Here is an 18,737-nt window from a genome sequence, read left to right on the forward strand (position 1 = left end):
AGAGCATAATTTCCCAAAAAATGCTTGACTTTGACTTAATTAAGACTTGAAAACAAATAACAAATTAGCACTCTATAGCAGAATACATCCCCATGGTCTGCACAGATTTACAAACAAATAGCAAAAAATCCTCCGACTAGTGACATCTTCTTTCCTCAGTAATCAATAACTATAAAATATAATTAAACAGGCCAGAATTATTATCAACTGTATTAACCTCAATGTGCTACTCAAAAGGAGTCATTCAATTTACCAGTTAGTTTCAGCTAACAGTTTGCAAATTGGTGGGGTAATGATAAAATGTCACACTGCTACATACTTGTTATGTGGCTTCTTCCAAATTCCTGCCACTCTGTACTCACCACATGGACAATTTGTGATATATTTGATTGCTCAGTGTGCAAAATGAAATTATTAAAAAAAGGCCATATCAGAGTTATTAGGTCTTAGAGGATTGAACACATAGCTACACAGTGTCTCTATTACGCATGCTTGTGCAATCTGAGTAACAGGCTCTCCCCAACAGCAACAAGAACATCTGTCAAATGTCTGCTGCAGTGCCTGTGAGGCCTTTTCACATCAAGTCAGCTTTTATAGGTAACTGAGGGCTAAAATCCTCACTCTCGCTTTAACCTCTCCATCCAATATTCCTGCTTTTTTTTTCCTCCTGACTGTTGTTCTGCAAAACCAAACCCAATACAATCCCCCTCCTGTTTCCTCCTCTCCCTGTTTTTCAGAGGATCAGTCGATATGTTAGACTTCTACACACGTGCTCAGGGAGATAACGAAAATGTTTCTATAAATAGGGACAATATTGCTGACAGTAGCACTCTCTCAAGTGAGATATCTCAGTGTAATTTACACTACACACATTGACACACACACACTAAATACTGGCGAGAAAAATCTCCTCAAATGCTGTGTGCTTCATCACAGCGATAGTCCTGAAGCAGCATATAAACACTGGAGTTGCAAAGCAAACGCATTTCAGATATGTGCTATATGAAGCTCAAATATAGGACGAGATCAATGCGCCCTACACGTCTTGAATAAACAGCAGGCAGCTTTACTCTGCAGCAGACTAAACAGCTTGAATTTACATAATACTGAACCCTGCTTTATGTCAGACAATACAGCTCCTGTATAACATACAAGCGTTATGCTACACAATAACCCTTTTTGCCACTTTTAAACCTCAATAGTACATCTACACACAACACATCTTTCATATTACATATTTCTATTTCTCCAGTCCGTTTTACATACAATCCGCTAAAACCGTGACTGTTTTCCACCTAATCACTCTTACGTCTATATAATCAAGTGCAACCTAATCAAAAGCAAACATACAATTAAACAGTCTCTACAAGACTCTAAAGCAACTTTCAGAGCATGAACAGATGCTTAAGTGAAGAGCGTTGTGATAGAAAAATAATTGAGATGGGAGAGAAGCTCTTTCATTCTCTTTCTCACCTTCTAGCTCATGATGAATGACATCTGAGAGGTTGGGCTCTTCCCCCCACCAGAAGATCCACAGCTCCTTCGCGTCCGGTTTGATTTTGCGTCGCCATACACACAACAGGTTGGCTTGCACACAGCGCATGAAGCTGCGCAGAACTGGGTCGTCCTGGGCCGGAGCTGAGATCACCGGCCCATACTCTCCGCTGCCGCGAAAGCTGTAGCACCGCCATTTAATGCCCGTTAACTCCGCCTGCAGGAGGAGAAGAGGTAATGATTAAAGTTGTAAGCGGTCCATTTACCTTAAAATATAATACAGCATTGTTATTATATGCAGTGACTAATGAAGTCATTTCACACTGTCTTCAGTCCAAACACTGTTAAATGTATGTAAAAGCGGAAACAATTAGTTGATGTGTTGGTAAATCAAATCAACAGAAAACATAATCCGCAATCATTTTGATAACCATTAATTACTTTAGTTATCTTTCAAGCAAAAACACCAAATATTCTCTCATTCAAGCTTCTCTGATGTGCTGCTCTTCTCTGTTTTAGATCATGGTAAACTGAACTGAACTAATATTTGGGCAAGGTGACAAAGTGGCATTTCTCTCTATGTTGTGACATTTTATTGACCAAACAAAGTCATTCATTGCAACCATAACTGATATACAATTCCATATATCAGTTAATTATTTTGATTCAAGAAGCATGTTTTTATCTCACTTTCAAACATTTATCTCACATCCTGTAGATGGAATGAAACAACCATTATAAATGAATCCATAATGTTATAGAAGCCTCATTAGTGTTGTCTTGACCTTTAAGTATTGTGCTTTAGTGTACATAGATTTCTTTCATATAAAAGAGAGCATCAGACAAGTTGTTTCAATCAATAATTGCACAAACTCTGCCCAATTATGTTACATTTTTACTGGCTTCCTAGATACACAGCTATGATCCTGTTGTGCAAATGTTTTAGCACATTTTATGTCTCCCTGTTGTGTTCTTATAACCTTATCTAGACACCTCGACTTGCTGTCGTTGATGCTGTCAAGATAGGATATTGTGGAGAGAAGAGGTGGAGAGTGACGGCGAGACATATGGCCTTGAGTGAAATGCAGGGAATTAACTACAGGAGAGACAGCATTGAAAAATAGGAGGGCGCTACAGGGAGTGAGAGAGACATGAGAAGAGGTAATAGTGGCGGGGTCAAATGTTGGAGCCCGGTCCAATAACTGACATCTTCTCCATTTAATCAAATGGGGTGATAGGTGTTTATGTTGCCTATTGTAGACTTGGGCGTGAAGGCTCTCTACCATGCTACATTTAGTGATGAGCCAGTGAAAGAGCCAGACTTCTACCTCCTTCATTTTATGTTTTGTAAAAGAGGATACATATGCAAACAAGCAAGAGTATACAATTGTCAGTGAGCCTGTGATGCCCCTGTGCGCTGTGGCAAACTCTTTTTCGTGTTAGTTTGTGTCCTTGCATTTCTGTTTCTGCATGGATGAGTTGAGTCCACAAAAGGCATTGTTGAACAGGACAGAGATTTGGCAGTCAGAGAGGAGGGAAAATCTCTTGGTGTGTCGTCGCGCTACCCTACTCTCCTGTGTTCACCCAGCTGTGAGGATCGTGTTTGGCACACTGGCTAGGGAGCCAAGACATCCAAGACCAGCTGAGTGAGGAAACAATACTGACCCATTTTAACAGAGACAGGTGGAAAAGAGCAGCGCAAAAGAAATTAAAGCCTGCAGTGTCTTTGAGTGAATGAAGAAAAGAAGGCTCCACAGCTTTGATAACCGTAAAGAGAGGAACCAAGGAAGCTTGTGTGTCTTTTCAGTGTGTGTAAGCAAGGGTTGCAGGGGTTGTGTCCGAATCAAAAATCCAGCCAAAACCTTGCCTTTGAGGAAGCTTGTGCACTAAAAACATAGACAGCAGCATCTTATATGCGAGTATAAACAGAGGTATGCACATGACCCCCAGGAACATCCTTACTGCAGCATGCACCCATAATTACAAGCATGTCCCTCCTGTAATGACAGTGTGTGTAATAGGAGATATAAACATTGGCGCTGTGATAAGCCAAGCCCTAAAATTAGCCATGACAAGGTCAAGGATGCTGTTTCTCCCAAAGCAAAGAGGAAGACATCTGCTTGCACTACCTCGTCACTCCCAGTCAATGTCAAAAGTTACTACGCTGTTTGAGACAGCTGTCTGCTGCTACTGAATCAGGAAACGAGACGAGAAGATGAGAAGTGAAATGTCAACAAAAAAAATACAATAAAACTTATCAGTTGTTGTTTTTTTAATGCAACACATGCTCTCTGGTGAATTGTTTGTTAAAGATCCCCTTCAGACAGTTTTTTGACATTAGAATACTGCTTGGGATACATATTTTAACAAGTGACCTACAGCCACACCAGCAGCTCTGTGAGGCTGTCCTCAGGTTTAGGGCGCTAAATAATAACATGCTCACAATGTTCAACATTTTAGTTTAACACGTTTAATAATTAGCAATAAACAATGTCGTTATTGTTTTACAAAATCTAATTTTGACCTGATGACACGGTTAGATGAAAAATTAAGAGACCCACAGAGTTATTAAAATTGATCCTAAGGGTAGTCGATATCAACGACGTTCCACTTTCAGGCTTGTTCAGGTGCCGCCGGAAATTCCGCCAGATGTCCCTATTTTTAAGACGGATGTCCCACACATTACTCTCTTTGTATTGGCATTCTAAACTCCTGTGGATTTATGAGGACTATGGATAACTGTTCCTTAGATCTCTGCCGGGTAAATCTAGACAGCTAGCTAGACTATCTTTCCAATCTGAGTTGTCTGTTGCACATGTTCCACCAAAACTAGTTCCTTCCCGAGGCTATTTTGCAGAGGCACCTGGTCATTGTGCCTGGGGATTAGCGCCGGCCAAGACGCAATGCCAATAAACCAGAGGACGTTTTTCTCCCATTCCAGGATGCTTTGTGGATTACCCAAACCCTCCCCCGCAGCGCTGTGGAGGAAGGTCTGGCAATGCGAGAATATTCTGAGCGTAACATGAATGAGGGCACCAAATTTCATGGCTATCCATCCATTAAATGTTGAGACATTTCACTCAAAGTCATAAATGTGCTGAAGAAAAAGTCAAGGCCTCAACAAAGTCAGTGGGATTCCTCGTCTGGGGACCATGGCAGTCTGTACACAAGTTCACAGCACAAAATTTGGACCGGTAGCTGGAGAAGTTCCAGTTCACCTCCTGGGCACTGCCGAGGTGCCCTTTAGCAAGGCCCCAAACTGCACATACATAATTCTGTGTAAAGTGATGGTCAAACACTTAAGTGCAGTCAAAATAACCACGACTCATTATTGAGTGGCATGGGAAATTAAACATTTTAGATTTAGAAATCAAAGTATCTTGGTGAAGCTCTAGGATTTTAAGTGTTTTTACGTTGTGAGGTTGTCAGATGAAAGTCAGCCAACAGTCAAATTCATGTGTGTCTAAAAATACCTTCAGACCCCAGAGGGTTAACATTAAAGGGCCATTGTACTGAGGAAGGGCTAAGGTGGTGGACAAATGATGAGTTAATGACTAAAGGATATACAAGGCAAGGCACTCTTAAGGGACTTCGGATTACACAATGTTTGAGTCGTCTCTCCATGCTGCATAAAGTAAAGACATTTTGACAAAAGACACTTTGTAAGAGAACTAAAATAATTCATTGACAGAGGAGTGGGGCTTTAAAGAAAAAAATTCTCACTTTCCAGTGCAGAAATGTGGCTGAACAAGTTCTATTTTCAGGTGGAATATTGCGCTAACGGCCAAAGGCTGCTTTCAAACAGAGGTTCTGTGTATTTGTTGACCATGTGTAAAGCACTAACCTAACACCATGCTGAACCCCTGTGGAGAATAAGCTGTGGCATCGTTGCAGGAAGAGGAACAGGGCTGCAGTCACATGCTCCAAGGCAGATCCACGCATGCACGCACACACATGGACGCACGCACGCGCACAGTGCAGACCAGAAGCGCTCAAAGACTCTGATATGCATCAGGAGGCAGACAGTTTCCGGCTGATGTCCAGTTATTTGTTGGTGATGATAGCTAATTTCTTTGTATATTTTAGCTGGTCCTGTCCTGTATGTGGACAAATGCATCCACATGTATGGAATTGCAGTTAAATTCCAAATACGTTTTAAAGGCCAATTTGTATTTTACTCTCATAAATATGCAAAATATTGCACATATTTGACAGAAATGTCCTTTTGTGTCATGATCTGTGCTGATGCTTACAGTAGCTAAGTGTTCAGGGAAACAGGGAATCTATATGTTTGCACTATGCAAATTTGCACTATGCTCCAAATTTAAAATAATTGTATTGATCTCTTCATGCACTCATGCTTCTATATTGTTTCTGTTTAGAGTATGCATATATTGTGTACAGTAGATATTAGTGTGTATATCTCTGTTTTGGTTGTTTTGTATGTTTAGGCACAGTGTGAGTAACGATGCTCCAAAGAAAAATACCTTGTAAGTGTCAACATACCTGGCAAATAAAGCTGGTTCTGATTAAGATAGCAGGCAAAGACCAAAGCAAATATGTACCCAAAGCACTATATTCCTCGCCATCCAAAGCGCGAAAGAGCAAATCAACAATTATTCTAGGCAGCAGTCTCTGTCTCTTTTAAAAACTAAACCCACAAGGGTAAAATGGCAAAGAGTTCAAGGAAAAAGAAGGTGGATGTTTGCTTCACTGTCAATAAAGCAAACACTCCACTTCTGTTGGTTAGCTGGTACAATTTCTGATTGAGTGCAGGACCAAAAACAAGAGCTTTTCCTTCCATTGCTAAGACGGACCAAAGCTTTGACCTCACTCTCACCTCTATTATCTTTCTTGTCTCCACTCTCCCTCTCATCTCTCAGCACTCTCACTGTCACACGGATGCCTATTGAATACAGCCAGGAGTATCTTGCATTCTCCCTCTCGCCTTTGTGTTTTTCCTCTCTTAATGTCTTTTTGTCTAGTAAACAGAGAAAAGATAACAGCCAACCTTATGTTTCCTGAATATTTTTCGCATTAGCACAGAGGAGATGGAAGAGTGTGCTCTATTCTATTCAAATCCACTTTTTCAGTTCATGGCAGTTAAATGGATTCTCTATTACTTAACATGCTTTTTTCTTCTTTGAACATGGATTTCGAATAGGAACCTAACCTTACAACCGGATGGTTAAAAACAATTTCCTGTATATATAAGGTGAACTGAGCCCCGACTCTGCAAAACCTAATCTGTATTCCAACAAGAGGTTGTCTTCAGTGCACCAGACATGTGCTTGTAATCAAAGGAAAGTATGGAAGTCAGAACTTTAATCTTTGGCATACATTGCTCAAAACAGAAAGTACAGGATAAACCATATGACTTCAACAGAAAAAGAGAATCAAATGATTTGTCATACTGCAGGTCTAACAGAAACATTCATGCGATATATATTGCATGTTGTTTGATGCACAGGAGCTCTACAATGCAGAGGAAACCGCCGCTACTTAGATAGCAGCGCTGAGAGGAAAACCCACTTGACGTGCACTTTACAGGAATACTTCAGCAAACTGAAAATATTTTTGCTCCTCCTGTTCTTTCTCAAAAAAAAATTTGCGGGACCTTTTGAACGGACTACTTAAACTTCCTAACATGCAGCTGACTGTATGTTTGTTTTGGACTTTTTCCACACTGACAAGGCTCAGCAGCTGCCTGGGACAGAGGAAGGCGTGTACTGACAGCATGTTTAAAACGCAACTCTGTACTCGTAGAGTACTTTCACTTTTATGCCAAATGACTTTTAATAATGCATCAAGATATATGTGACGCTAACTTAACGAAAAACACATAAAAATGCAAACAGTGGAACTACTAAAAACTATATTTAGCCTGGTAATATGCAGTTCTTTGAGCTTTATTAAGGACACTTTTCTATCAGAACTGCAGCTGATGTGGACATTTTCAAGTGCGTTGTGCTCTATCAGAGCTGACAGAAAGCGTATGAGATACGCCACTTCTTTAGGAATCTCCCAACGTTGTAAGAGCCTCGCAGTCTGATAGTCTGACAAAGGAGGCACTTTAATGCAATTGAGAGACAGCTTGTATCAGCAGTTTTACCTACTCTGGCACAAGTGAAACACTTATTCTGTCAGAGTGGCGTAGCTTTCTCATCAACGTCAAATCAGTTTAGACACTTGACAAGCTGCCAATATTTGGGGTGTGTTCAGATCGCTTGTGATGCCTGCGAGTCTTTAGATAAGACTCAGTCTTTATCAGACACATGCAACACTATCTATCTCTCTTTCATGCTATGTCAAAGAACAGGGTATAATTGAATTATTTCCAACAGAGAGAGAATTGACCCGATACAACTTATTTGAAGTTTCAGCAGAAACACCTTGGTTTATAGTTATAATCCTAAAGGATTTCTTGAAATTGAACCCTGTTTGTGATTCTATTGATGGTCTGCATTTTTGACCAATGTATTTACATTCTGAATTATCTCTCTATATAGTAATTACCATTGTTTGTGGTGGAGTCTGCATTTCTGTGCTGGATTCAATTTGTCTATGTATGCACGGAAAAAAAACATATACAAATAAATACAGTGTATGTAATCCTGCATTTCTATTTACTGTTCATTCTGCTAGTTCACAATTAAAAAGCATTCAACAAAACACGGGGCAGCTTTTATTGTAAAAGCAGTCACAGGACATGAAATGCATTTGTCTTGCAGCATCCGTGGCATGAAATCCGATGCTGGTGCTCATGGCATTATGGAAAAGCAGACACCATCAACCAGGAGTGAACTCTCGAGGATTAAAAGTTTAATTACACCATAGAGTGCTGGCACTTTGAAGCAGTTTAATGAAACATCACATGCAAAGAAACAAATATGAACAAAGACAATGAAGTATGGGATAGCCTATGCTGCTAAGTCAGCAGTGAGAAGTCACTAGTAAGTAGAGGCAGTGGCAAAAATCAGAACAGGCATCAACTCCCCCTTCATCAATTAACCCATTGAAATCAAATTAACCCACAAGGGGTCGTGCTCCCCTGTGGCATTTTACAACACAAATGAAGAGCGATGCACATTACTGCACTTGTGAGGGAGCGAGAGCGACACAAAAGCACCAAACAGGTGTAGAAAGAAGGCCTCTGGGGCTGCAGACACTAAACAGATGCCTTTCCTCTGCCTTCTGCTGCCACCTTTACAAGTCCCTACAAAACAAGGGGCCGTCATTTGATATGTGTTCTGCTGTAGCATCCAGCCCTGGGAGGTGAGCAAGCCAAGCGACCTAATTAGAGCAGCGAGAGTCTCCTGGGCTGAGTGATGGATAGACCTGCCAATCACGCTGCAGAAAGCCTCCATCAAGCCATGACTTCTCACCTGACACAAAGAGAGGCGGGAGGCGGGAGGCGGGAAGCGGGAGGCGACAGCAGCGGAAGACCAATAAGGACAGCCAGACGTGTACAGTGCACTGCAGCGTCTGAAAGGGCTGACAAGATCCCCAGCCATTTGGCAAATAAAACAACACAAAGCTGCAGAGTCAGGCTGCCTTTAAAGCGTTATGGGACAGGCTAAAGCAGTGCCCGCGCTTAGCCTAAATTATTAACGTGCAAATAAATAAAGCAGTTTCTGCTTTACTAGTGTCTCTGGCGTAACTTAATTAACCGTGACAAGCCACTTGAGCGCAAGGAACAGAAAAAACACAAAAAACTGAAGAAAAAAAATATATTTTGCTACGTAACATAGAACATCTAAAGGAATTCAGCAAGGTATTTATTTTTTGAGAATTCTGTCTCCAGGGTTACTGTGAAAATAAAATGTTTCCAGCACTTTAGCGGTCTCTTTCTTTTCTTTTAAAAAACACAAAAGGAGTATACTGCACAACTCTGTACAATGTCTCTCCTGAGCACAGCTACATTCACACTCCATTTGTTACCATACAGCTGGAATTCATACACTCAAATTTGGCTGAAGATATTATCAGGCACGTCATAAGCGAATCAGGAAAGTCCTGGGATTACCAGAAGCAAGACATGAACATTTGCAGTGTAGGCTTACTCACTGAGTTTCTTTAGAGAGAGAATGAGAGAATTTGATGCAGTAATTGTACAATTAGCACTGCATGGAGGCTTCTGAAATGCCTACAAGTAGTTTAACAGTCTGATTGTTCCTTAAATTGGGCAAATGGAGCATGAGCGGTATAAAAAAATATCTAATTTGGCTTGTAATTTCCTGCATTGATTTTTTCCACAGGGATGCCATTTCAGATAAAATGACATCGCTGCATACATCAGCATGACTTCTCCTTGTTTCATTACACACCAGATAAACAAAATATGAAGGAGAAAAACTGGAAAGCAGCACAATGCCTGTTTCTGTGTGTGTGGTTGGCAGGGCCAAACCATTAACTTTGCCGCAGGTCACACCTGAACAGGTTTCAACCTGCAACTCACCTGGCTGCTGTCTGTGATCTGTTGTTTGCTGACTAAGTGGGCGTGGCGGTCATGGCGGCCAATCAGAGCTTTAACACACACACACACACACACACGGTACAATGGTACCATAGCATGTTCATAACGTTGTGCCCATGTTCACTTAGTCATGCCTGGTAAATACGTAAAATATCAAACCCCTTGTGTCTTACTTCTACACTGCAACATTTATTCTGTGAGGCAAGCCAGGACTGAAATTGAGCTGTACAAATTTTCATTAGCATCTGAAAAATCATGGGTGTCTGCCTAATTCAAGATGAGAGGGATCGCCGTTTGGCAGCGCTGGGAGAATCAATGCAACACAAATGGCTGTAAATCAGCAGTCTGCACATAATGTTTTTGTTCTCATCAAGTACCCGTCTGATTGGTCGCAGATAATCTCTCAATGGAACATGGACACATGATAATTAGGATTTGCAACAACACAACAGCCAAAATTAATGTTCCCGTCTCCCGTTGTGTTGCAGCTCTAAAATACACCCTTTAACCTAAGTGTGCTTTAACTGCAATTGAATCCCAGCCAACCATGATATTGGCAAAGCTGTCTGGCTTGCAGGAAATATTTGCCCAGTAACAAGCAGGGCAGTATCTCCCTTTAAAGAAATTCTCTTTGTCAAGTTGTCTGCAGTCAGCTGAAGAGATTGCAGACAGATTGTGTGATGGCACAGAGAGCCGCGTCATCATCATCGAAAAACAAGTTTCAAACCATCTTTTTAGTTGTTTCTGGAATGTATCTAGCAATCAGACAACAGGCCTCAGACTTTGGGTTCGGACCAGAGGCAGTGTAGCAACACACATCCAAAATGTAAAAGTTTAAAGGAAAGTGGTGTAAATCCGTAGGGGTGAAACCCTCCTGTTTGGTGGGAAATGTGTCTCGCTACGTGAGATGGAACAACTAAATTCATCAAGCACAAGTCTTCTAATGCATTTGTACTTCACTTTATTATTTCCGTATTATGCTACTTAAAACAATATTGATTACTAAGGACTCCACTAAATATTAGAGGAGAATATTTTACTATTTGCTGCACTGCATTAATTACCAGCTATTATTCCCAGTAACCTTTCTGTACATACTGCACACATTGAAAAAGTCTCAAATCTTAGCAAGTGATTTAGTCAATAATTGAGGTTTAAAAATCATATTTTCTTAAAACAAGTGAAAAAAAAGGATCAAATGTAGGCTTAAGTTTCTTGATGAGAGTGCAATGAGCTTTCTTATTTGGATTCCTAGGAAGTTCCTGAAACAAATTTCTATTTGATTTCTATGAAATGACTAAAGACTGTAATATGCCGCCAGGGTCCTCACCCACACCAAGACCTGGCAGCACATCACCCCAACCTTCATCCACCTTCACTGGTTCCCATTTAAGTCCCGCATTACATATAAAATCCTCCTTCTCACCTACAAATCCCATGCCCTGGCCCCACATTACCTCTCTGACGTCCTCCACATAAATGATCATCACCCAACAGGATATGTAAAGTATCCAATTAGCTCCACCTCAACAACATTAAATTGCTGCTTACAGGAGTAAGTGGAAGTACATTTTGGTGATAATACTTTATAAAATTAGCATAATTAAAACACAGTAACAGCAGCACTGTACCTATCTATTTATCTGTCTGTCTCTCAGTGTGAATGCCAGATACTCGCCAACTTTTCAGCAATTACAAGCACTTGGTGGCACCAGCTACTGTCCATTCCTACCAATCCTCCTTACCCGCTCAGCCTTGTGTCGTCCTGCACACATGCAGGAACACCAACGGGCGCTAAGAATAGAACACAGCTGGCACTGCAGGGCTTACATATTTCACACTCAAGCCACCATGCTCTAAAGTACTCCTGGCCATCTCGTACCATTTCCAGCTCCCGGACCAGCGGTGGTTCCCTCATTCTTCCCTCCCTCCTTCCTGTCCATCTTTGAACCATTCTTCACCACTGTGGAAGGGCCCTGACAAGCCTACTAGATAAGATCCATGACTACACTCTGGGAGAATTTCATTAAAAAAAAGAGATGTGTAGTAAAAACAGATGCATGAGTGAGCAATCCTTAAGTCACAAATCCTTTTTGATATGGCAGCAAACTATTTAAAGGGCCCTGTATGTGCGTCTGTCAGAGAATGCCATGTTCACACAGGTGGGCCAGTGACGGGTTGTGTCCTATTGCGATGACAAGGGATTCCCACAGCAGTGACAGGGGCAGATTAGTGGGAGGCACCACACACAGACTCAAGGTGAAGCCAGTGCTAGCTGTCAAAATTGCAAGAAGGCAAAGCCAAAAGCACAGTTTTGGCATAGGGGATGGACTGTTGAGTGAGAAACAGCCAGATGGAGCTGCTCCATAGGGCACGCAGCAAAGACTGGGGGTGATGTTTGGAAACCTGGACCAATCGTCTCCTTGACTCAGAGGACGCTGGCATGGTTTCAATGTCATCCTTAGATATCTCAATAATATGTAGATCAAGTACCAACAGCTGGCAGATTCACAGTGATGTTTACTTATCAGGTAGTTCCTTTAAAAGGATGCATCTTTAATCTTCTAATTGTCAAGAAATCCTGTGTAAATTACAAAAATAACAATCAACTGATCCTGCTTAAAATTTGTGGCCAAAGCCAGATGCATCTTATTCCTCTGTGGTTTAGACATCAACGAGCCACAGCGCTGACCTGAGTGACTCCGTTCCTTTACAATGAACACGGGCACTGTAGATTAATCCATCAAATCCTATAGCCTTTTTTTTTTTTTAAAGAAAGTCTAATAAAAAAAAAAATTTGGTCTTATATGAGAATTGTTGACAAAAACTAAAACATAGACTATTGCTAGCCTGACAGACAGTGGATAGAAAAATCTGATGATATTTTTACATTTAACCATGATATAAGACTATACATCTAGTAATCAAAGTATTATGAATAAGACATTTTGAAGTTTAAAAATTATCTCTATTGGAAAACATATGTAACACTGTTTCTAAATTGCAGCGTTTGCAATTCTCTACAGGAATGTGTTGTTACCCATCAACACATGCTCCAATACCAACATTTACACAATATCCAATATACCGGCCAGCATTACATGTAGCTTACCATCAATTTATTTGTCAGAGTGTAGTTTAAGATTTTCAAACTTCATTTGAGAAAGTGGCCCTTTGATGTGTAATGTAACAAAGAGGTTTGTGAAGGAAAGATACACTTTATTAAAAGATGTCCAAAATAACTTTTAGTACCAACGCTCAGGTACTGTATCAGTGCAAACGATGCCCAGCCATTTACAGTAAGAGCTCCAACTTCACTGATTTTTATCATGAAACACACGTCATCCAACCACTGCCTCTCTCTCATCCATGAGCCTCCTTGCAATATCCACAACCATTAATGAAGAGGAAATGCACACAGACTAACCGACACCACCCTTGTTTACCTGCTTCTCCTTACAAGGCACGGCCACTCACCTGCCATAAATCAAGCCACTTTTGTTTATGGTATTCCCTCTTCTTCATCCCTTACCACTTTATTTCCATGCCAACAGTAGCATCATGTTTATACATGCAAGATCTCTATTGGAATACAGTTTGGCTAATGAGCCCCTCTTAGTTGATCACATTAGACCTCCACTTGAGGACACTTAATTACCAGTGTTGCACTCTGTCAAGGGGACAGAGCAAGTCCTTTAATTAAGGGCGCTGCCTATGTTTGTACAAGCCTGCATCCTTGGGATACAGTTTTTTTTTTGTCAACCTAAAAAAAAAAGGAGATAAAAAAGGTGAGTGTGGGGGAAGATTTGGTGTGTGCATGTGTGTTACATAGGATTGTGTGTGCATATGGGGGTTTATTTTTTCCCCTCTCTGTGTCTGTGGATGCATCCGTGTGTGTATTTGTCTGTGTGTGCATAATGTGATGGGTGTTTGAAGTTTGTCTCCAGAGTCTAGATGGTTTACAGTGTTTACAAGAGACACACACACATACATACACACACACAAAATTGTGAGGCTCTCGACCGTCTCCATGCATTTCATATTCAGGCTGGGACTCTGGCTCGAGTCGGCATAGTAAGAACCGGCCCAGTCCACAGAAAGATGACTGTTTTCTCTTTGCCTCTCTCTCATTACGTTCCTCCCTCTTTAATTTTCTCTCTTGCTCTGTCTCAAGCTCACCATTTCTCTCTCAAATAGGCTGAGGCTACCAGTCAGGAAATGCACATCAGTCATAATACTTTCCTAAAATGAAAACAGATTCTGTTGCAGTCTCACTCACTCCTTCGGCTGAAAACATTCCTCTGTTTCTCCTCTCATCCTCCACCCTTCCCTCCTACTTTGCCACTTCAACTTAGCAGCACACCAGCTCAGATCTTTTCTCCCAGTTACAAGAGTCTTGTTTGCTTTCTGTTACAGATGGATGATCACCAGCAACACAAGACAGTTGTTTTGTGGGTTGTGTGAGGGCAGCAATCTCAAGTATGTGACACCAGCCTCACAGAGCGCATGACAGTAATCTGCTGCATCCCCATAAAGTCCCACAGTATATGCACTTATGCTTTCTAAAAGGTACTTTTTATTGATGCGTGATGCAATAACAACCGGTAAATCTGTGCTAGGACCGAGGTTAGTGCATGTTGGAAGACGGTTTAGCAGGCTGTCAGGCCAGAGTGCTCACTGTTAGCCAAGAGATCTTTATGTAAAAAGACAGCCATCGTGGCCTGGATGAAGACGTTAAGAAATAGCAACTACAGGGGTTATGCTTTGCAGCTAATACATATGTTTTTCTATTGATTCTTCAGTCTATAAAATGTCAGAAAAATGTAAAGAAATGCCCATCACAGTTTCTTGGGGACATCCTCAAAAGGTATTCTATTTACAAGAAAACAGAAAAAAGCATGTTTGATATTTTTCCTAGACACAAATCTCCAATTATTAATACAATATCAAAATCTGCATCCCTCTTTCAGTCCCCACAGTATCTTTGTCTCATTTGTAGGCTCTAACCGGGACACTTGGAGTGTCATTAGGGTTTTGTTCAGTCTTGGACTTCCCTGCAGGAGCCCTGCCAGCTGTGGCACTAGCCAGTCATAAATATTCTCAACAAGCCAGCTGATGGATGGTCTCAGTTTGAAAGGGATGTTCACAGGGCCAGCACCATGGCCGACAATGCCACGGCGAGTGAATGAAAGCTTGTTCAACGAGGGAGTAACTTCAACTGAGACGTTGACAGAGACGTAATGACTGTTTTCCACTGTTACATGTCAGACTGAGTGAATTTAAGACGGCTGATAACTGAAGCGTTTTTAATTGAATTGAATTCAATTCAAAGAATTCAGTAGCTTAGAATACTATTTTGAATCTGTCTCTCCCTGCTTACAGTCACAAAACACTAATGAAAAACGTGAGAGATATAATTGCCAGTGCTTTGTTTGAAACGTCAGAGACTTCTGCAAGCTGTGTGATAACAACAAAGTTTCTTTCTCCTCTTTATCCACCAAAAAGAAAAATCGAAATCCTACCATGTGACACGTTTTTCTTTTGCTCTAGCTTTGGTGTAACCTGTGTAGCGTAGCAGGGGTCAGCTGCTGGATGACCTGCATGATCACCTAAAAAAGCCCTCAGGACCCCTATGTTGTTGTGGTTCTCAGCAGCCTGTGCCTGAGCTCAGTCTACCGCATGCCTTTCCACTTGGCTGCCTGTTGTAGTACAGTAGGACAGTTAACTCGCTGATTGCAGGATGAAAACTGGGAAAACACACCGCTCAATCTCCTCCGCCGTCAAAACCAGTGACGACTGCAAAACTGATACTGCCTGTGGAGTCCAAAAAACACCTTTTTCAGTGTGAAAGTGTTGTTTCCACTGTGTGCTGATACATGCAGAGGTCTGTCAAAATCGTATTAACCTTCCTTTGTGGGAGACGTTATTATTGCATCAATTTGTATCTGAAAGAAAATAGCTTTTATGTGCTGCTCAGTTCACATTCTGACAAAATTAATCCCTAATCTTTTCATAATTAACCTCGCAAGCCATTTTTCATACATCAGCATATTAAACTACAGGAATATTTGCTGAATATCCGAAAACCCGAGAAATAATAATTCTCGGGCTATAGAAATATTTGACAAAGGCAGCAGTACGCCTTCTTTCCAAGTTAGTTGCTTGGCAATGCAACAGAGTTCCAGCTCCAGTAAAATGATTGTTTAAAAGGGGGAGGAGGATAAGGGCAAGAGCACACTGTGCTGTTGATGGGGGGAAATTAGTGTTAATCTGCTAAACCCATGCCAAAACTGCAAACACTTGCCAAATAAAGTGGTCAGTTTGTTTTGGTAGCATTTGAAACGTAAAGCGTTATGAGATGTGTTTGGGGTTGGAATCAGATATTAAATTGTTCTTTTTAAATCACGTTGATTTTAGCCTTTGGGCTGAGATGTTTTACTATAAACGGCGTAGAGAGGAAATATGGTGCTTTTTCTCAGAACATTAACCTGCCGTGTTAATGATTTCCTAATAACAACATCAGCTGTGGTTCACCTTTGTACAGCAGACACACATGTAAGCGTGCCTCCCACGGTCTTATGACTTGTCAATCACAACTGGCTCGCGTGTGTTTAATGAGCATGATTTATGGATACGGTAGCCTACCAGAGAGAAGATGTTGGAGTGGCAGTCCTCAAGGCTTGCCCCGTTAGCCACCCAATTCGCTGTTGTAGTCATAATCGTCCGCCGTTGGGGTCGTCAGCGCTGGGCATGTCGAAATCCTACATCGGTATCAAACACCGAGCAGGGCTGACTAATCGGTTCCCGTACGAGTCTGCCAAAACAGGCAGGCTTAAAACCTCACAAGAGGTCCAGATAATAGACTCGGGATGGTCAGGCAGAGGAATGGGCGTATTTAAAAAGAAGTGCAGAATGTATCCATGAAGCCCCAGCGGATATAACGTTGTAGGCTAATGTAAATCCAAGCGTGTGTGTGGGCAATCAAAACATGATTACAAAGCAGGTCAGGCGGTTCCAAATGTGAGCATTGTCAAAGACGGAGCGCACACAAATGTATCCATTTCAATCAACACAGAGAGGAAGATCAGCCTGTTTCCATATCAGTCTTTCCGCTGATAGTTTCATCATTAAATGAGCATATTCCATTGGGAGAAACGACTCATTTTCTTCCGCGCCGAGGTACAGTTCCAAAAAAAAGAGAGGCGAAATTAAGAGTCGAAACTTCTTTTAAAAATATATATTTATATCACACGCTCGCCGCTCTGCTAAACAATTCACTTAAAGCCGAGACCTTACATGCAGGATATCTGATTCCGTCTGCTCCACAAGCTGATGCACCACTTGTGATAGTTTTCGAGAATTGCATGAGCTATTTTTAGCCTTCTTTCTTACCACAACCGTTCCTCTCACAATGTAAGCTAGTCTGCCTCGCACAAAACAGCCGCTGCGAACAGGAATGTGTAATCCCCTCTGTTGCTCTTCAATTAAACGGACCGCAGACGAAGGGTCGCTGGAAAAAGAAAAGCCCCCGGTGCTCCTCCGTGGCAGGGCGGACAAAGTCGAGCGGGTTCCCGTGTAACCCCGAGGCACGAGTCAGAAGCGTTCAGACAAGAAAAAAACTATTCTTATACTCCACCACCAGGAAAACGACAAGGAGGCTTCTGTAGACCGAGGTTTGAAAAAAATCCTTCCTTCCTTCCTTTCAGTTTTATATCATTACGAAACGTCCTCTCGCGGCCACAACAGCCTCAATGGTGCATAACCAAAAATATCAGATTTTTTCTTTTTAAATGAACAGTTAAAGCAGAAGTGACAGTCATTGTGTGGCGCCGATCATTGACATAAAGAATATTTTGCATGATGCAGATTGGTTTTCTCTGTAAACCACCATGGCATTTAAACGCGAATATTCCTCCTTTTGGGGGAAATGATTTGATTATTGATTTAAATCCTCCAACATGTGCACGGTTTCCTCAGCGGCGACTCCTTTTCCTCGTTGTTTATCTCCCGGAGCGTGTTATTATAGGCTATCGGTACATAAGCGTGCGTGTAGCTGTAGCCTGAGTGTGTCATCCTCACCCTCTGTGCTGTTTGCTTTACGCCAAGCGCCGCTGTAGCATTTTTTTCGCGCACGATGGTCCAGCCCACCACGCATTGCAATGTAATGGCGGTCGGAAGCGAATACTACCCATGGTAGGCTACTACCGAGACTCGCCTTCCCATTTGGCCAAGTTTGTGCTCACGTGATCAAAGTGTGGGATTACAGTAGTGTTTATTATCTTTGATGCGAGAGTGGATGCGACGCTGAAGACGCCGTGCCTGTCGTGCGCGCTGACAGTCAGCAGTTTGTTGTTAAATGTATCTTTGCTGTTTCTTGTCATCTGCCTATTAAAAGTGCTTGAAGAAAGATTATTTTATGATGGGTTTTTTTTTTCATCGCTGTATGGTGTCTCTGTGATGCATCGGTTACATAATGAAACTGTGTTCTCACAACAGAGGATGTGACAGAATAGAGGTCAAAAAGACTTACTGAGCTCCCATTGTTTCATAAGAGGCATCCATGTAGGTTAGTCTTACACTCACCAAATTCCCCACATCATAACACTTTAGGATTTGAGAAGAATAAAAAAGAGGCCCAGATGACAAATTGATATGAATTTAAATCAAGCATTGATTTAACTGAAAATTATCCAAACTGGTTCTATCCAGGGCCATAGCCAAGATTTTAGCTATTGAGGTCCCAATGAGGTAGGACCCCCCCCCCCCC

At 41.6% G+C, this 18,737-nt stretch overlaps 1 protein-coding gene across 5 annotated transcripts in view; it reads right to left on the reverse strand.

The window, feature by feature from the left end:
• The window catches only part of LOC117959059 (mediator of RNA polymerase II transcription subunit 13-like), a 71,324-nt gene extending 53,174 nt beyond the window's left edge, over positions 1-18,150 (reverse strand). For 3 of the 5 annotated variants that reach the window (XM_034895911.1, XM_034895914.1, XM_034895912.1), the window contains exons 1-2: positions 16,616-18,150; positions 1,474-1,711 (exon numbers count right to left, since the gene is read on the reverse strand). In XM_034895911.1, coding sequence (XP_034751802.1) covers positions 1,474-1,711; positions 16,616-16,687 — 310 coding nt within the window. In that variant the 5' untranslated portion in view covers positions 16,688-18,150. The remainder of the gene's footprint in view (positions 1-1,473; positions 1,712-16,615) is intronic. The other 2 variants (XM_034895913.1, XM_034895910.1) reach the window with 2 other exon arrangements.
• Positions 18,151-18,737: the final 587 nt, after the last annotated feature.

This window comes from Etheostoma cragini, chromosome 16 (genome assembly GCF_013103735.1).
Source record: "Etheostoma cragini isolate CJK2018 chromosome 16, CSU_Ecrag_1.0, whole genome shotgun sequence".
Taxonomy (NCBI): domain Eukaryota; kingdom Metazoa; phylum Chordata; class Actinopteri; order Perciformes; family Percidae; genus Etheostoma; species Etheostoma cragini.